At 37.6% G+C, this 19,478-nt stretch overlaps 2 protein-coding genes across 2 annotated transcripts in view; one reads left to right on the top strand and one right to left on the bottom strand.

The window, feature by feature from the left end:
• Positions 1–16,099, bottom strand: part of LOC122642562 (succinate--CoA ligase [ADP-forming] subunit beta, mitochondrial) — a 29,090-nt gene extending 12,991 nt beyond the window's left edge. The window contains exons 1-13 of the mRNA XM_043836073.1: positions 15,864–16,099; positions 15,611–15,721; positions 15,295–15,406; positions 13,658–13,722; positions 10,379–10,456; positions 10,059–10,133; positions 9,808–9,960; positions 9,341–9,475; positions 8,565–8,729; positions 7,338–7,460; positions 7,012–7,083; positions 6,686–6,787; positions 6,637–6,655 (exon numbers count right to left, since the gene is read on the bottom strand). Coding sequence (XP_043692008.1) covers positions 6,710–6,787; positions 7,012–7,083; positions 7,338–7,460; positions 8,565–8,729; positions 9,341–9,475; positions 9,808–9,960; positions 10,059–10,133; positions 10,379–10,456; positions 13,658–13,722; positions 15,295–15,406; positions 15,611–15,721; positions 15,864–15,965 — 1,269 coding nt within the window. The 5' untranslated portion in view covers positions 15,966–16,099 and the 3' untranslated portion in view covers positions 6,637–6,655; positions 6,686–6,709. The remainder of the gene's footprint in view (positions 1–6,636; positions 6,656–6,685; positions 6,788–7,011; positions 7,084–7,337; positions 7,461–8,564; positions 8,730–9,340; positions 9,476–9,807; positions 9,961–10,058; positions 10,134–10,378; positions 10,457–13,657; positions 13,723–15,294; positions 15,407–15,610; positions 15,722–15,863) is intronic.
• Positions 789–5,111, top strand: LOC122642559 (long-chain-alcohol oxidase FAO2-like). Its single transcript, XM_043836070.1, has 3 exons — positions 789–1,075; positions 1,234–1,506; positions 3,149–5,111. The coding sequence occupies exons 1-3, from the start codon at positions 830–832 to the stop codon at positions 4,883–4,885; spliced, it is 2,256 nt and encodes a 751-aa protein (XP_043692005.1). The 5' UTR covers positions 789–829; the 3' UTR covers positions 4,886–5,111.
• Positions 16,100–19,478: the final 3,379 nt, after the last annotated feature.

Genomic DNA, 19,478 nt, shown 5'->3' with positions numbered 1-19,478 from the left:
GGCACAGGAGCCAAACGATCAAGAAGCGTTCTTTTTCCCAATAAATAAAATAAATTTTGAAAAGACTTTCCTTTACTCTCTCTCTCTTTGGAGAGGGTTTTCAATAATGGGGAGAATCTCCCACGCCTTGCCAATAATGGCACTAATCTCCCTATGCTTCACATGATAGAGGGAGAATAATACGGAAAAAAGTACACCTAGTGGGGATTCCTTTACAACCACTTACATAATGAGCCGTGAGATCCACACTAACACTTTTTTTTTCCTTACAAAATGTGAAGCCCTATTGAATGAATCCGTCTCTCACTCTCTCATTGATGTGATTTTCCACTATCAATTCATAGTTATTGGTCACCTTCAAAACCAACAAGGATAGGTCTGGATCGGTCCATATCAGACAAATTTGCCCTTGGTTTTTCTAAAAAATTGAATCTCTTAGTATTTTACCCCTAGTCCAAATCATTTCACCGATACAATATCTAGATCTATGACTAGCGATACCAATACAGATCACCCGATACGGGCAATGCCCCTTGCGCTTCCACTGCCTGATTTACGCATGCGTGGTGCAGAACCACGCAGCCTAACAGCAAACCCCTTCCGTATAAAATATATGGAAGTCTACTTTATTCAATTAGTCTATTATGCCTATTAAATTTAAGGACCAGTCCTACGCCAAATTGGACTTGTGCTACAAATTGGACTAGACTTTTCTATTTTAGACTCTTTCAAGGTCCATATATAAATATAGAGATAGAACTCTAGAAGTCATAAAACAGAACATCAAAAAAGAAGAAGAAGAAGAAAAAGAAGAAGAAGACATAACATTATGGAGGCAGAGGAAGCAAGAAGCAGGGAATGCCACCCTTTACTGAGAGGTGGAAGAAGAGTTCACAGCTACAGTCATGGCCTCTCTTCATCTCAGATTGAATCACTCTCTGCCATTTGCGAGGCTTTCGTTCCTCCTGTACCTTCAGAAGATCCCCTTCACGTTGGCAGCAAGGAAGTCCCCTCTACCAAGACCGTTCAATCCTTCTTCAATGCTTCTGCTTCTCAGAACCCAATCCCTGATGAGGTAATAATAATAATTCTGAGCTTCTAAGTTCAAACTAAATCGAATCGAATTTCAAAATTTGTACTTTTGGGTTCTGGGTTTTTTCTCATACTGGATAATATGAAAGAAATTTTGTTAATTTCTAGCAATAATTGGTATTTTCTTTTAATGGAGAACAGGTTGCAGAGATTTTTGTGAAGCGGGGTTCATCAGATGCTGTAGGATTAGTGAGAATTGTGTTATGGGTTCTATCGACCAGATTGGGGACTCTGTTTCTGTGTGGAATGCTCTGTTTAGGATCGAAATGGCCATTCATTCACAAATTCTCTGAAATTTCATTGCAAAAAAGAGAATTGATTCTGAAGAAATGGTCAACAGAGAAGTTCCTCGTTCCTCTTCGAGGGGTTTTTTTGATTACCAAGATCTTCTGTCTCTACACATTCTTCTCACGGGTAAGCTCTCAATCTCACTCTTGCCATGGTTATTCCTCTTCCTCTCCCCCTTTTCCCATCTGTTTATTGAATCTGATTAATTTCTGTTTCTTCAAATTTCTGGGTTTGATTTTATTTTCTTTCTTCTGCAACAACCAAAAAAAAAAAAAAAGGTATGGTTATGGATCTACTTCCAAATTCCAGAACCATTGTCGTCACATACTGCAACTACCCATTGAGTTGTCATTTTTATTATCTTTAAATGGAAGAATCTTCTTGCCTTCCTTTTTTTTTTTTTTTTTTTTTTTGGTTCAGTAACAAGTCATCTTTTTTTTTTTTTTTTATGTGATTTAGGGAACCAAACTTATCTGTATTAATCAAAGTTGTTTTGTTAATTTTCATATGGGAAGTAGTTTTCTGCACGGGAGTGTGGCCTACGCCAGCACTCCCTTGTGTCTATCTCTCTCCTCCTTAAAACAAGGGGGTAGAGGTGTCTTTTCACATGGGAAAGAGAGAGATAGAATCATGGGAGTGCTGGCATAGGCCACACTCCTGGACAGAGAACTTTTTCCCTTTCATATTTCATATGGCTTTTAACAGGAAGGGTTTACTGGTATAATCTGTCATTTTGGTAATTAATTAAAATAGTAAAGCTCTGAGTAATCTTAATTCTTTTGTGGATTTTCATGATTTATATGCCTTTTAAGAGAGAGAATTAATTGGTGCACTCTGTTGTTTTCATAGTTAGCTAAGCTGTAGAGGTCTATCTATTTTATTTTATTTTTGGTAGAGAGTTGTATCTATGGAGTAAAACAAAAGGTAGGGTAGGGAAATTAATTTAGAAAAGAATAAAAGACAGTTTCTAGAAGGTAAGGGAAATTAATTTAAAAAAGAAAAATATAAAAGTTGTGTAGTGATTTTGGTGTTATAGTTTTGGCAAAAGGTTATATGTAAGCCTGTCCATTTCAACTATTGGATGGAACCCCTCCCCCCACTTTCATCCAACAGTTGCAAGATATGACTGTATATGTATATAATTATGAGAATTATGTAATTCGGATATCTGGCACTGGTCACGCTTTAATATATAGACCATTTTTATCTAAAAATTAAAAAGACTGTATGTACACAACTATGCATAAAAACTGGGTCCATTAATTTTTAAGTAGGAATTTCTTAGAGAGATTTTCTGCTCTATCAACTAGATGTACATCATCGTGAGTAGCAATGGCCATTTACTCTCCCTATTAGACGAAGTGTCTGAAATATCCTCCACCCACCTCCTACTGTTGATTTGTATGCTCTGTTGACTAGAGTACCCTTCCCCCTTTTGGAGAGTTTTTCTGCTCCGTAGACCAAACGTGGTCGGGAGCAATCGATGGCCAAATATATTTTTTCTTTTCAAATTGAAAGGATTTAATTGTGAAGTAAAGAAAATTTTAATAATCATATTTAGAATGTTTTGGAGCTAATTACACAGTCCCTTTTTAAAATTTCTTAAAATTACTTGTTCCAATATCACCCCCCAAAAAAATTTTAATTCCATAAAGAGTATGGTTGCGGTTTTATTCATTTATTAATGTACTTTGGTAGCTCTTTATGGAACTGGAGAAGAGTGAATTTACAAGGTTTTAATTTTGCTCTTCTTGTGGACTTGATGCAGACTGATGAAAAATCGAAAAACCCAGCTTGGGATGCAATGGGATACCAACTAGAGACTGATGAGAACTCGCGAAGAACCCAGAAGGGAAGACCCCTTGAGAAAGGAATAGTTGAAACTAAGCAAGAAACTGATTCAACCCTTATTAGATCACTCACAGAAAAAGGTTTGAAAGTTATAGAAGATCCTCAACAGAACCACTACAATATTGAATGTGATGTTGTCATTATTGGTTCTGGTTGTGGTGGAGGAGTTGCAGCTGCAGTTCTTGCAGCTTCTGGCCAAAAAGTCATTGTCCTTGAGAAAGGGGACTATTTTGTGCCTGAAGACTATTCTTCTCTGGAGGCTCCCTCTATGGATCAGCTCTATGAAAAAGGTGGGTTTTTAACATCTGTTAATGGGGAAATGATGATAGTTGCAGGTTCAACAGTGGGTGGTGGTTCAGCTGTGAACTGGTCTGCTTGCATCAAAACTCCTGATTCTGTGCTCAAGGAATGGGCTGTGGATCACAAGCTTCCTATCTTCGGAGATTCCGACTATCTCTCTGCCATGGATACCGTGTTTAGAAGGCTTGGTGTCACAGAGACTTGTACAATGGAAGGAATCCAGAATCAAGCCCTCCGTAAGGGATGCGACAATATCGGTCTGAAGGTTGAATTTGTTCCTCGGAATTCTTCAGAGATTCATTACTGTGGGGATTGCTGTTTTGGGTGTAAAACAGGAGAAAAAAAGGGGACTGATTCTACTTGGTTGGTGGATGCTGTAGGTGATGGTGCAGTGATCTTAACTGGATGCAAAGCCAAGAAGTTCATATTGGAAAGGAATGAGCTTAATGGAACTAAAAAGATGAAGTGCTTGGGAGTAATGGCCACAACATTGAATAAAAACATCACCAAAGAGCTGCACATCAAAGCTAAGGTAACAGTCTCAGCATGTGGGTCACTCTTGACACCACCTCTAATGATCTCAAGTGGACTCAAGAACCCAAACATTGGCAAGCATCTTCGTCTCCACCCTGTTATGATGGGTTGGGGATACTTTCCAGAGTCAAGTTCAGATCTCAAAGGTAAAGCATATGAGGGTGGTATAATCACATCTTTGCACAAGGGAGTGGGAGAGAATTCTAATATTATTAGATACATCATTGAAACTCCTGCATTGGGTCCTGCTTCATTCGCTTCGTTGTTCCCTTGGTTGTCTGGACGCGATATGAAGGAGAGGTTGGTGAAGTATGCAAGGACTTCTAACATTTTTGCACTAGTCAGGGATCAGGGTTCAGGGGAGGTGAAGGCTGAAGGAAGGATAAAGTACTCACCCACTCAATTGGACAAAGAGAACCTCACAGCAGGATTGCGTCAAGCCCTGAGGATTTTGATTGCCGCTGGAGCTGTTGAGGTAGGTACCTTCAGGAATGATGGGCAGAGAATCAAATGTAAGGGGACAAAGGAGGAGGAATTGGAGGAGTTTTTGGATTCTGTTGCAGCATTGGAAGGTCCAATGGCAGGTAAAGAGCATTGGAACACATACTTTTCTGCCCATCAGATGGGGAGTTGTAGGATGGGAGCTACTCCTGAAGAAGGAGCAATTGACGAAAATGGTGAGAGTTGGGATGCAGAGGGTCTATTTGTATGTGATGGAAGTGTTTTGCCCACTGCAGTTGGAGTCAATCCCATGATCACCATTGAATCCATTGCCTACTGTCTGTCCAAAAAGATTGCCAAGTCTATGAAGAAGGTCTAATTAGTTCCTCCTGGGAATAACTGACCTTTATTTTTGGTTTTGTTTTTTGGTGAGATTATTACAAATGTAATAATGCTTTAAGAAGTTATCAGAACAGATGTTCTAGTGGAAATAAGAAGTAATCATGGTGTATTCAGATTGATCACTTGGTTTATTAGGTTCATCTCAATTCATAAATAATTGTAACAATGTGAATGTAAGTCATCTTCCTTCTTTTTCAGGTTTCCATTATTTGTCCTTCCTTGTTCTTATGTACCTTTTGGAGTTCTTTGAGGTTTAATTGAACAGAACAGAGTTTCTCTAAGAAATATGGTTCTAGTATTGGTTTATAATACAGTTAGTAATTCATTACCTGTAGAAACAGGATTTGATTCCAATTTGCTAATTGTACTAGACATCAATGGGTCCGCATACTTCAACCTTTAAGGGATATCACCTGTTATTCCTATCTGCTTACTGTACTTGCCATGCTCAGTCAAAAATCTCAACCAGTGGCTTGAAACAACAACCGAAGTCAGATTACTGTAGTAAACGAGAAGCTAAAACGATGCAGAAAAACGAATGGAAATTGCAAACAAGAACCACACAATGCACACAAGGACTTACGTGGTTCAACAAGATTGCCTATGTCCACGGTCAGATGAGATTTGTATCATTATCAATGAAGGATAGGGTTACAGTTGCTTGTCTTCACACCTCTCAGATCGATTACAGAGAACGAACCCTCCCTACAAATATATAGCGAAACCCAGTACATGCAATTTACCGAAATACCCAAAGCATGGAATACCTCAAGTATTGATTGAAATAGAAAAACTCTCTTGCACAGACGACCCATTTTCATTGTGCCATGTGGAATGTAATGTGTTTGTATAGATAATACAACCTGGCAGATTAGCTAAATGTTTGATTTCAGAGCATAATTCAACCAAATACCTTCCTATATATAATATATTGGCATGCATTCCCATAGATCCATACGTACACAGACTACGCTACTCAGATCCTACTTGAACTCTCCCAATCCTGTTTGGGCTGAAATTTTTACATGTTAGCAGTATAGACCATAAGATCCACCCATCCACAAAATTTGGAGTCCATCTCATATGGCATGCGATTTTGCCCCAACTTATAAGATTACGACTAAATTACAAAACCCAAGGGAGGATGCCCTTGTGGAAATCAAGTCTTGGATTCCTCTATTAAAAATACAATCTTTTATGAAAATGGTTTTCCTCCACCAGGCTGGAACGTTCACCCCACCATCCTAGGGTTCATAAACCCCTATAGGGTTTAGTATTTTTCCCAAAATAACCTCTCAGATACCCCGTGCGCATTTGAATCGTCACGGTGAAATGGATTCCTGTGGCTGAAGGAAAACTTGGCATCCATTTTTTTCTTTATTTCGAAATAAAATACAACCAGGTTGGATGACTAGATCCCAGATCTACCTTTTATAATTTTGCCTTTAGAATAAATTCTCGGTTTTATTAGAATATCAAATTAAGATAACTTTTTGTTTTGTTGGGTGTGTGTGTGTGTGTTGGGGGTGCGGGAGTTTTTCCAAGAAGGTAAATGAAAAATGTCAACAGATGGGAACACAAGTCATCATTGACTTGGTGATCAAAATTCTGCAATAATTCATTGTAAAACAGCTAGCTTTATTGAGTAATCCCTCTGGGTCTTCAGTAAACAAAAAAAACTCTCAAATTTTCTTTACTATGCATTTTGATTTCTATGCCTGTGTCCGAAATCGGTGAACATGTTTCATTTACCATAAAAAACAATCTGCACGGAAGCAATAAAATGGGAACATTAATTCCCTCAGCTTGCCGTTGCTTTAACTGCTTTCTCAGCTGCATCATCAAGATCTTCTGCAGTGATTAATGTCATTCCACTCTCCTACAGATCCATTTGTAATGAAAAAAAAAAGTCAGTCAGCTGATATACTTCCATTTCTTTTAGAAGTCCTAGCACCATAAACATCAAATGCATATGACATTAGTATTTTCCCCTTCTTAGTTCTTAAACAAAATATCTTGGCATATTTTCTGTAGAAGAATAAGTTGTAATGGATAATCAGATAAAGTAGTTGGATCAGAAACTAGACTAGGTTTCACAATTACCTTCAAAATTCTCTTCCCTTGATCCACATTTGTGCCTTCAAGACGAACAATCACAGGTACTTTCAATGCAACCTTCAAAACAAACCCAATAAAAATGTTAATGCTTTTATAACAACTGTCTTCTAGCACAAACAAGGATTTATTGCAAAAGTATTTAATTTTGTCAAATTCAATTGCCACAGTTTTTTTTTTTTTTTTAAAATTGATGTTTCCAAGCACCAGTTTATACCAGAATTTTACTTCTTAATGGGTAACCAAGTTAAAACAAACCATGTACACATGCACATAAGTACCAAAATCACTAGAATGCATACACAATATATCACCTGTTTGGCAGCATTGACAATTCCACTTGCTATTACATCACATTTCATGATCCCTCCAAAAATGTTTACCAAGATAGCTTTCACCTTGTCATCAGATGTCAATATTTTGAATGCCTCCACAACCTGCTCACCATGAACAGTAAATATCAATAAGAACAAATACAAATCCTTGTAAGGTATCAACCTCCATCATCTTTAAAGCACCATACTTGAGATCCAGTGCGACAAAGGATAATGCCTTTTATGACCCCTCCCCAAGAAAGGCCTGTAACAGCCCCTACACAATGAATGAAAAAAGAAAAGAGAGACAAATTCAGTGGTACCTACCCCAACTATGACATCATCCGCCAATGTTTTCACCATTCTTAATTAAAATAAAACTTAAAAATGGAAGAGAAATTGAAATAGGCATTAAAGTGTAAACTTCAGGGCATTTTTGGATTGGATTGCCCAATTTTAACCACTGGCTCTCTGAACCTAGAGCTAGAAAATTGACTGATGCTTCATATGAACATATCAAGATCTTATGTTTTAATGCATATGCTGAGTTTAGTATAAATGGTATCCTAAATATGTTTTTACACGTAATATCAAGATGTTGAGGACATCATTAGTGGTGATAGGTTCCATTATGTTGTGGAGTGCAAGATGGGATACCACTATTGGCATAGGGCTTATCCACAGATGACTTCTTTCAGACTGGTCAGAGGTGGTTTCTTCCCATGTGGCTGCTCTTCGGATTCAGCATATAATGGGCTCCACTTTCGCCTAGTACCGTTAAGTTGACCTATGATAGTTGTGAAACCCAGGTAGAGCTGAGATCTGTAGGATTCTTTCTGGTGCAATGGGGAGAGCAGACTCTCTACAGCAGAGTTTAGGGATTTCCACTTCTAATGAGTGGAGAAACTTCCATTATTGTAGTAAACACGACAATTGGATGGATGACGTCCCCTTTGAATGTCCTCGGAAATATCTTCATATGATCCACAAAGCTAGATCACTTCTAACTCAAGGAGCTTTCTCTCTATCATGGAGAAAGGGAATGACTATTTCAGTGGCAGACACTTTAGCTGGAGGAGGGGCATCTAGGGAATCTCTGTATTTGGGAGAACCTCCTATTATGTTGTTAGTTTCCCCTTTTTACTTTCCGTCATGTGTAGGCCTTCGTTATACTACTCTGTACCTTTCTTCTATCAATAAAATTTTGTTATGAATGCAACTCATTACCTGGCCTTCTGAGGCATTCCCACCAACATCTAGGAAATTGGCAGGAGTTCCACCATGCAACTTAATAATATCCATCGTAGCCATTGCCAACCCTGCACCATTCACCATGCAACCGATTTCTCCGTCTAAGCCAATATAGTTCAAATCTGCTTTAGCAGCGGCAACCTGTCAGAAAAATGAATGGCATCATAACAAGAAATTCAAAACTAACAAGTGAGGATCCTCATTTCCCTTCTCCGCTCCCCCCTCTCTCCCTCTCAACTCTATGTCTCTATGTTTTAAAATTAAAAAAAAAGAAAAGAAAAATTACTTGCTCTACTTTCCCACAATATGTGATTAACATCAAAGGGGAAAAAAAACCACAAAACAAAAAGGATCTTATGCCCACACATCTCCCACGACAATTCATTAATTGACCGAGAGAATCTCTCAAAACTTCGGCTGAAGAAGAAAGTAACAAATTTCGCACAAAATCAGTTTCTTTATGGTTGACTCTCTTCAGAAAAATGATGAGAATAATTAGTTCCGCATAGGGGAACAAGAGATAACAGGAGATTACCACAGTGGCTTCATTCAAGAGGGGTTGACACCTTGCTGCCCCATAGTTTTGAAAAGACTTGCAACAGACAGGTTTTGGCAATAAAGTTCCAAACTGCTATTTGTGATTCGGTCCTCTGACCACAGAACTTGATAGGAAAATTGCAAGTCATCTCCAAACTTTAAGTCAGCAGGGTCCTTGACATATATAAATCAATGAATGAATGAAGAGTCCATACCTCTCGAGGGTCCTCCTGGGATGCATCACGAAGAGCAAATATATCTTTGTGGCGGAAAGCGGCATTATCATCAAAGTTCAACTTCGCATCAGCAGCTACCAACTGGTTATCAGCAGTCTCAGCAATCGGATTGATCTGTCCATGAAAAATCAGATATAAAGAAGCCATCAGCAAAGAGAATGGAAAAGGTAGAACAATAAAATAACTAATTGTATATTAAGAAAAAAAAAGGTGTACCCAGTGCACGAGGCTCCCGCCACTGTGGGGTCTGGGGAGGGTCATAATGTACACAGCGTTTCCCCTGCTTTCACAGAGGCTGTTTCCAGACCCGAACCCATGACCACTTAGTCACAATGGAGCGACCTTACCATCGCACCAAGGCCCGCCCTCAACCAATTGTATATTGTTTGATAATATATATATATATGTGTGTGTGTGTGTGTGTGTGTATTTATTTATATTCTCACCTCCAAAAGTGTGCAGTCACACTCGCAGAAAAGGTTGTATAGCTTTTTCACTTGTTCCATGGCAGAATTTCTGTCTGCCACCTTGAGAGCCAAACCATCTACAACTTTAGCAGCATCTTCATCTGTGATTCCCTTAAAAACGTCAATAGGAACCTGGTTGCCAAAACAAGATTAGACTGCGTAACTCAACATGATATGAGGGAATTCAATGAAAATGTCAGCAAATGCTGAGAGAAGATGGCAATAACAACCTTAACGATCATGTCAGGGAATTTCTCTGCAAGGTCTTCAATGCTGGTACCACCTTTCCGACATGCAATAATGATCTGAAGAAGAGGACATACATATACCATGCAGAGTTATCGTTAAACATCCATTTCCAACTTGCAAGGAATATAATACTTCATTTGGAACCTACTGGGCAGTGGTTTTACAGTAAAAAACAAGAGCAAAGTACATCATGAAGAAAAAGGATTTAAAGGAAAGAGAACACAGGTAAACTTCATAGTTGAAATCACAAGTAAAATTAAATGATAGCAGACAGAAATATACTACTACATTTGGAACTTACCGGACCAGCAGTTTTACGGTCAAGAGTGATTGCGAAATACATCTCATTGATAAGAGATAACTTTTCACACAAGTAAACCTGCCAAGGATAAAAATTAGTTTTTCATTGTAAGTCCTTCCACAACTAGGTTTTTGAAAGGTAAGCTGGTAAATATTTTCACAAAATAAATTTAGAATATGAAACCTTCCAATGAGGATTGAATCCACCTAATGTTAGATTCAGAAAACCAGCAGGATCACAGACATAAACACTTTCCAGAATTCAAGAGAAATTAGATACCAATAAATCAGCAACTCAGATATGGACAGAAATCTGATTGAAGGTATTATTTAGATGGGAGACTATTATATCTAAAATTTAGGGCCAATCCAAGGGATTGATCACTAGCTATTGAAGAATCCTACTCACAAAAGGAAGCTTCCAGAACCAGAAATCGATATCTGATTTGACAAAGATCAAAACAGTAATTGGTTACGAAGGAAAGAACACACTACTTAAAGTAAATACTCTGCAGATATACCAGAGCATATAATCAGGTAAAACAGTAGCTAAACTAAGATTTCTTACAATCCTACTGAATGAAGAAATCTTAGAAAACGTTGGGAAGAACTTGTATTAACTCAGAACAGAAGCATAAGAGAGCAACAGCAAAATAGAATGAAATTATTGAGGAGAATAACACAACAGTAGACTGCGTAAAGAGAATTAATAGGGTGAGAGATTAATGTATGCGCAGGTATGGTACTGACCATAGTTGTCAAGGCGGCCTAAGGTGTTGAAGAGGTTCCTAGATGACAAGGCGCCCACCTAGCGTTCAATATATGACTTTACGTAATATAGCAATAATAATTTTATATAATTATGCTTTTATGTTGCATCAATGCAATATGATATAATTATGCTAGTAATGACCTAATATGAGAAAGGCAACATATAATAAACAAAGCATAAGATATAATATAGTATATTCATCAAAAAACAAAGCAATAAATATAAATCAACGTTAACTCGTAAAGTGTCAACAAGGCGTGTTGTCGCCTTGGACCCAAGAAAGAGTCTGGATGCTTAGGTGGTGTCTTGGCGATGCCTTGATAACTATGGTACTGACTTGTAGTTTAATGGAGAAGATGGGAAACAAAGAAGAACAGAAGAAGAGAAATTTAAGAGAAAAAGGAGAGAAACAAAACCATGGGGACTGGGGAGGGAAAGAGGAGAGAGATGGGAGAGTCTATCTCTAATTTTCAACTCAAACAACTCTTAATCCATTCAATCAATTCATTGGGGGGTTGACTTGACATAACCCATACATCAAACCATAACCCTAACCAATCCCTAACCCTAATTTCACCAAAAACCCTATTTTGACCTAGCCGATTCACCTGTTCATAACAGCTCCTGGTTGATTGGATCCTAGTTGGTCTCCTACCAATCTAGGCCTACATTAGTTAGTTTCTAATTTGTAGTAGTCTAGAAGCTTTCTATTTTTTTTCTCTATTACTCTCTTACTTGTGCATGAAGAGTTACTATTTTCTTGCAATGTTGCAAAGCTATAAATAAAGGAGTAGGGGGTCATACTTCCCCAACGATTTTGACAAAAAAACCTTTGGCTGTTCCTGTTCCTTGTGAGATGCGGAAATCCTTAGTGAGATGCTAGGAGGCTGGTAAGATGCTGGCCTGACCAAGGCCTAGGGAGTCAAGCCTAGGTCATATCTATCCTTCTTCATTAAGGTGTCTACTCAGCCCTTAAGCTCTCTCTCTCTTGTACTTCAAGTTTCAGATTTCACCCCATATTGCAGGACAACCTTCCAAGCATCCATCAATTATCATCTAGAACAGATTAGTGTCTTCTAATGTGACCTGCGGCTAGGACCCTTTTCCATGCTTCACTTCTGTTTTCATTAATCTCCTTTTCTGTTGCAGGTTAAGATTCTATTTGGACAAATTCCCAACTCCATTGATTTCTGATTCTGTAGGCTGGAAGTTGTCTCCATTGATCTGTTTATTCCTAGTTAACTACTATTTACTTTGTTTCTAAACCAGATACCAGTTACAGCAGTTTCTTATTGTTCCCAATCCTAAGTTTCTAATTTTTAAACTCTTTATTTTCAAACTTCCTTGATTATCTCCAATCGGTCAAAACATAGTCCCTTCTATTTGGACAAGTCGCTCCTCATACCTACTAAGCCCATTGACCAGGGTTGTAATCAGATCTGATCACCCTACAATAGTTCTCTGGTTGTTTCTATTTTTTTTGGGTTATGTCATGCGATTCTGGTTGTTTTGCTGGAATCCTAAACCTCGTGTTTGAGTGACATAGGACCACATCAACACCCTCAACTGCATCACCTTCAGTTCTAGGTCCATAGAAACAGAACAAGTTTGAAAATAATAAAATGATAAAATACTACAAAAAGCCAAGAACTTGGAATAGATCTGTATGGAGGTCAATGGCGATTTTTTGTTACTTACACATGATATTTTATGTGAGAATATTATGGAGGTTGATTGAAGTCCCATAAACCAAAACCTCCAAAAACTGCATCCATTAAGAGCTCATTTGGTTGCCCATATATGGTAGAAAACAAATGAAAAGAAATACATTGCTTTTAACCCATGAGGTACCTATAAAATTGAAAAGAATATATTTCTTATATTGGAACAATAACAGTGATTATCTCCTTCAAACACAAGGAAAAAACAGCTACTCAGATGTCATAACTGGTAAACAAAAACAGCAGAACATAACACTGTGTAAAGGAATTTAACAATACAAGCTAGAAGCATCAAATTTTTTCGACATCTTTGACACAGGGCAGATACTGACAATTAATGCAAGGTGTACCAGGAAGTAGGTATTGACAATGAAGGGTAAACACAATAAGAAAGAAAACTGATGGAACCAGCCGCTTCTCCTCTTCAAACAATTTCCTCACCAAACCCCAGACACACCCCCCCACCAGCCAGATCTCTTCCTCTTCCCATTCATTGCTCCCGCACAAGTCATATCAGGTAGAAGGTAATGGCAACGAAATACAAAATGGATGGAAATGGTTAGGGAAGGAACCAGCAAATTCTTCTTCTTTTTGAGAGGAAGGCAGAGAAAATATTACTAATATACTTTTTGTTATAAGACCGTGATAAAGAAAAACTAATTCAACCACAAAAGAATTTGATACAGAGGACTATCCAGACTCCATGCTTGATGGTGTCTAATTAATGCAGCAATGGAGTAGACTCACAAAAAATAAATTATACTATAAGACCAAAAAAAAAACTCACCTTGCTGACTACTTTCCCTTGGGGCCCAGTTTGTTTGGTGACCAGTATCTGTCCAAGCATCTTCCCTGCAAGCAATAAGAGTAAGGGCTGAAAAAGGTGAAAACTCTTCAAGATTCGAAACTATCAAACATGGGATAAAGCTACATGACATGTACAAAAATTTCAGCCACACATGGCACAAGACCAGAGTCTTAATCCCTTCAGATCCGAAATCTAATGCAAGTAAAACTTTTGAGTCAAATGAGGTCAAGTTCAAGGCTCAGGGAGAAGCAATGTTCTGTAATTTTATAGGACTTGTTTATATTAAAATGGGTATAAGGAATGAAAAATATTATTACAATAAAGGGAAAAGGAAGAGGTAGTCAGATCTGGAAAAGCCTTAAATGGAAGTAAATGATGTGACACTATGGTGTAGCATGCTACTAACCCCAAACTCAGATAGACCAGAAACTTCATCATTGACCTTCCTCAACATGTACAGGGATGAGATTCAAAAGGCATGCAATGGGATACAACCTCTCTAAGACATGAGATAAACTCTTCCATCCTCCCCTTATACAATTAGTTCAGGAATTATGGCTAGGTAACACAACTTGTAAATATTTTGATACAAATGATACCATATCATGCAAAACAGTAAATATTTTTTGATACAAAAAATTTGACCTAGAGAAAACTAATGAAATAGTATCTAACCTCAATTTCAACTTCTAAAATAAATACTGGCAACTGAAATCCAAGCATACTCAACAACCCAAAACCAACCCAATATAACGTGACAATTGTCTGGACTGAATCTGTTAATTTCACATATTTATACAATATTTTTACAATAGAAAAAAAAAAAATCCAATATGTACAGTAAATATATCTTCTAAGACAAGCATTACTTATACATTAAATATATTGGAAAAAAGTTTCCTAAACCAGCTCTACACGGGAGCCAATTGCAGAAATGTGGAGAGATAATTGGGTCATTCTAATTGTTGGATAGAGAGGACACCCTTTGGATTCCCACATCTCAAATTTCATGGCCCATCACAATCATGACCTTGCATTTATTCTGCTCTTTCCCACTGTATTTTCAGCCAATTTTTTTTAATCACTAATGTTTCATTCCCCACGTCACAAAATGTATTTTGCCTAAAATGTACAAGTAGAAGGTTATGTGGAGAACATGTCCTGAAAGTAAATGCACCAGCTAAGCTGCCATGTCATATACATGGGCAAGCAACCATGTACGTAACAACTTCCTTAACTTCCAGTGCAAGAAACCCATAATAAGAAGATTTTTCCGTACACAAGTAGTTCATATGCATGATAACTAAGACATCTCCATATTATCTGCGTAAAGTAATGCCAATAGATGGCCTCTGCTCAATACCCAGTTTTTAGCTTCTATTGTTAATGGTTCAAACCGCTAAGCAACCAAGAAATCTAGAAATCTACAGTGCTAAAGCATTATCATAGCACTGAAAAACTTGCACACTAATTTTTAACTAGTCTTACATCATAGTGCATAGGACATTGTCTATACTTGAGATTATGAAACCAAATTTAGAGGGGGAGGGGGAGGGGGAGGGGGAGGAAATCAACCCGAAACCAAAAATTTATTGATAAAAAAAATGGCATAGTACCAGCAATATCTTCAACTTCATTAGTCTTGACAATATGCACTCCACCCTTCAGACCACTCTTGAAAGTTCCCAAGCCACGTCCACCCGCAAGAATTTGGCTTTTAACCACCAGCTACAACAGAACCAGAAATGTAGTACATACTCAAAAAAACAATACATGAAGTGCTACCAGGGTGACCTTGATCATCAAATATAAAGGAAGTAGAAGCGCCATAAAACATTGCCAACATCCACAGGCATATCTTCAGCCTAAATTTCCACAACATAAAGTCAATCATTTTTCCCCTTCTGCCAAAATGGCATGCAGACCAATTACCTCTTTCTCTTTGGGGAAAGCATCCTGAATCGCCTTTCTAACTTCTTCAAGAGAAGAGACGGCAACACCCTTGGGGACATTAATTCCATATTTCCCCATCAGCTCGGCCCCCTGTTCGCAAGTTCATCAATGTCACAATTTCAAGACCACAGATTGTATGAGTTATTTAGTTTTCAAAGGCAACGAAGAAGCATAGAGCACAATTATATCGAGAAAGATAAGAGATAACAAATCTTCTGGTAAAAACACTGACCTGATATTCGTGAATGTTGAGACGCCGGAGCTGTTGTTGTTGCCACCTCCCGGCGACTGAGAGAGACCGAGAGACAAGCTTGTTAAGTAATCCCCTCGCCATTCTTTCAGATCCTCCGGTGGAGAAACAACTGATTAGAAATGAACTCAGAAAAAGAACCCTAATCAGATCTTTGATTAATTGACTGAGTAGAAATTACGAGGGGAAAGCGGAGGAGAGAAGGTGCGAGTGGGGAGAGAGAGAGAAAATTGTTTAATTAATTAGTTGTTTCCTCTTCTGAGGTTAACGAGTTGGCCTGAAGTCTGAACCGAGCCGTCGACGACTGAGCAAGTGAGCATGGAGACCGGCAACTGACTTAACCTTGCGATGTACATTCTTAGACGCCCCTAATCAACGGTCCACGTTGCTTCATTCCACATGAAAAGTTTTGTCAGTATTTTTTTTAGGTTTTTTGGGAGAAAGTTCTTCATGGGGAATGTGTTCCCTACGCCCAAGATGTTGAGGGGTGAGATGACCGTCCTACCCTCATGAAAGGTGGTAATAAGGGTATTAGACGATTCGGTTTCGATTAACCGTTTAATTAAACGGTTTCAATTTTAAAATCATAACCGAACCATTTATTAAATGGTCTCACGATTTCGATTTAAACATTTCAATTTGATTTTAGTAAATAGTTTCAATTAACTTTTGACACCCATTAGGCGGTAATGATCAGTTTTATTGGTGTCCCCTATATGCACACAAGGGCCACGTTCTCTCACAGAAAACTATTGCTTTTTTGGTTTTTCCGGAGTTTCCTTTCACCAATAAGGAAGGAATCGTTATGATCTTACATAATATATATTAGATTTATACAAATCTTACATATATATTGCACAGATTTGTAATATGTGCAAGGGAACCCTGAAGTCGAGCACCACAATACTAGGAAATTTGAATTCTTTAATATTAGTGAAAACATTGAAACTTGTAAGTGGACGTCCTCCTCATTATAGTCCTCCTAGAATCAATAGCATTTCGTCGGAATACATCCTATCTTCTCCAGAATGGATATTTTTCTCTAGAAAGATCGTTAGTTTAGGTGCCCTAGAAGGGTATATACATTATGAGTGAATTCAAAGGGCATTTAGTTACAATTAGATTCAATAAAAAACAAGAAATGGAGATCAAATGGGCATCGATGACATTGCCATAACAAGGAAGCAAGAGAAGACCCACAAAGGATCAATATGGTACTCATATGGGCTCCATTTCTTGGAAAGCAAGTAAATGTGGATTTGATGTCACTAAGGAGACTTAAACCACCGATCAAGCTCATGACGTAGTTCTCTCAAGAAAATAGCAAACCACCAGGACAAGCCCTGAATCGACTTTACATATGGATTTGATACCTATGCATCATTCCATGCATGTCATGGGTGGAACAATTTTCCACTACTTAACTATAAAATTCCTCAATGCCAATAAGATATATATCTCTTGCATGCTTCATGGGGAATGCCATGGTTTGGAGTAGAAGAATAATTTATAGCATCAAGTTTGGTATTGGTGAACCTTCCCTTTGACATTCTTATTTTAAGAATTTTATTTTGAAAACTAGTGTCTTGTAACCCCTGCTCTCTTCAGCAGTTTCTCTGGTTTTTCTTAATAAAATTCCTTTTGGGTGGTTTTGCTGCCCTCCTTTGATTAAAAAAAAAAAAAAAAAAGAAGAAAACAAACTATTAAGTTAAAAAGACAAAAAGAGTTGTAGAAGAGGTGGTTCATCCTGCCACGTTTTTTCAACCTTTTTTCAAGGCAAAATTTTGTAAAAAAGTGTAATATATATTATATAATTTGTAAATTTTTATTAAAAAAAATTACATAGAAAAATCTTTGCACATATTTGCTAAATAAGACCCTTAGTTGGTTAGGCTAATTAATAGAAAGGAGATAGAAAATTAAGATAGGTTTTTCTTATTAATACCCCCTTGAAGTGTAACATTATTTTTTTTTCCATTTAATTTCATATATACTCTTTTAATGGGGGACAGAGGATAGAACCTATCATGTCAAATGTGTACTTGAAAAAGTGTACGAGACAATGTCAATTTTTGAAAATGACATAATGTTAAATCACTTTCAAAATAATTTTGAAAACCCTCTTTTACCCTTGATTTAAAGAACTTTTAAACTGTGTTTGATTGGATAAACAAGAACAGGAAAAAATAAATTTGGTATTTGATTACCAAAAAAAAAAGAAAGTAAATTCAATGAAAATAATCATATAATAGATGCCAATCACATGGGGTATGCAGAGTAAAGCAAACCCATAACTTAACTATTCATCATCTCCTTAGTAAGATGCTCATCCTTGCAAGAAGTGAACTCGACGAGAAGTTGTACATAACACTCTTCCCAAAATAACCACTTCACCTTGCGAAACAAACAAGGAGGCAATCAACAAGATCACCATTAGTAGCATACACCATATGGTAGCCAACGAGGCTTAGACAACAATGCATATTCAAATTCCCATGGTTTTCGGCCTCTTTGAATTGCTTGGGGTGTTTCGAGTTGTGATTTTGAGAGAGAAAGAGAGAGAGGTTACATATTCTAAATACATATATAGAGATGTCATTTAAACAATCCAATACCATATAACCATAATCTCTGTTTACCCAATTACACATAAGTCATGAGGCTACATCTCATAACCATTTGAAATTCCAATTCATTAGGCCCAATCCTTTCGCCCAACCCCAAAGACATGTGAACTAACCCTAGCCCACACCCATTGCTACCCTTATTGGCTTTTCAACCTCACATGAAGTTATTAACCACAGTAATAGCACATAGCTCAAGAAAGCATAACAGGTCTTGGGCTGGATCAGCCTCCTATTCTAATGGGCCTAGCCTGGTATCAAGCCCAAATATGGGACTAGGCAATGCAATTGGGCCCATTCAACCCTATGATAGGCCCAGCCAATTAATCTAATTATCCTAGGCCCACAGTATAGCTTGACCATCTCATGCTAAGTAACGAAAAGAAACACTTCTTGATGCATTGAACTCTTCTCATCAAGGTTTAAAAAAAACTCAGAATTGGGATCATTCTACATTTATTCAATTGTGAGTCCCTTCACCCAATTGTTTGAGCTTTTGGGTTGAATATTTATATAGTATCAGAGCGGGTTTTCTTTAGTTATATTGTTGTATTTCAAGACCTGCCTCTGTTCATCTGTGCACGTGTATGCAATCCATCCTGCCTCCACGTGAGAGGGAGTGTTGGAAAAATAATCTCACATTAATTACACCCAAGACCTTCTGTCCCCTCAAATACTTGTGAATCCCCCCATTCAATAGTTCGAACTTTTGGGTTGGATATATATTTACAAGAACAATATTTCTTAGTAGAAAGAACACCACTTCTTCTTGAACATTAACACAATTCATTCATTTAAATCATCAAGAAATGATCAAATGTACAGAAAATATCACAACCGACTCACTAAAAATTAAGAACCTTGTGGTTCAACTCTCTAGCCGTTACACTCAAATAAAAGATGAGCAGAGGGTAGTGGCAATTATTTGATTAGCGAAAGAGGATCCATGTAGCCAACCCCATTCAATTATTTG

This window comes from Telopea speciosissima, chromosome 10 (genome assembly GCF_018873765.1).
Source record: "Telopea speciosissima isolate NSW1024214 ecotype Mountain lineage chromosome 10, Tspe_v1, whole genome shotgun sequence".
In the NCBI taxonomy this organism is placed as follows: Eukaryota; Viridiplantae; Streptophyta; class Magnoliopsida; order Proteales; family Proteaceae; genus Telopea; species Telopea speciosissima.
This window is presented reverse-complemented; position numbering and strand designations above follow the sequence as displayed.

Coding starts and splice junctions, on each gene's coding strand:
- LOC122642559 (XM_043836070.1), top strand. CDS start 830: ATGGAGGCAGAGGAAGCAAGAAGCAGGGAATGCCACCCTTTACTGAGA. Junction 1,076..1,233: donor AGAACCCAATCCCTGATGAG/GTAATAATAATA, acceptor AATGGAGAACAG/GTTGCAGAGATTTTTGTGAA. Junction 1,507..3,148: donor TCTACACATTCTTCTCACGG/GTAAGCTCTCAA, acceptor GACTTGATGCAG/ACTGATGAAAAATCGAAAAA.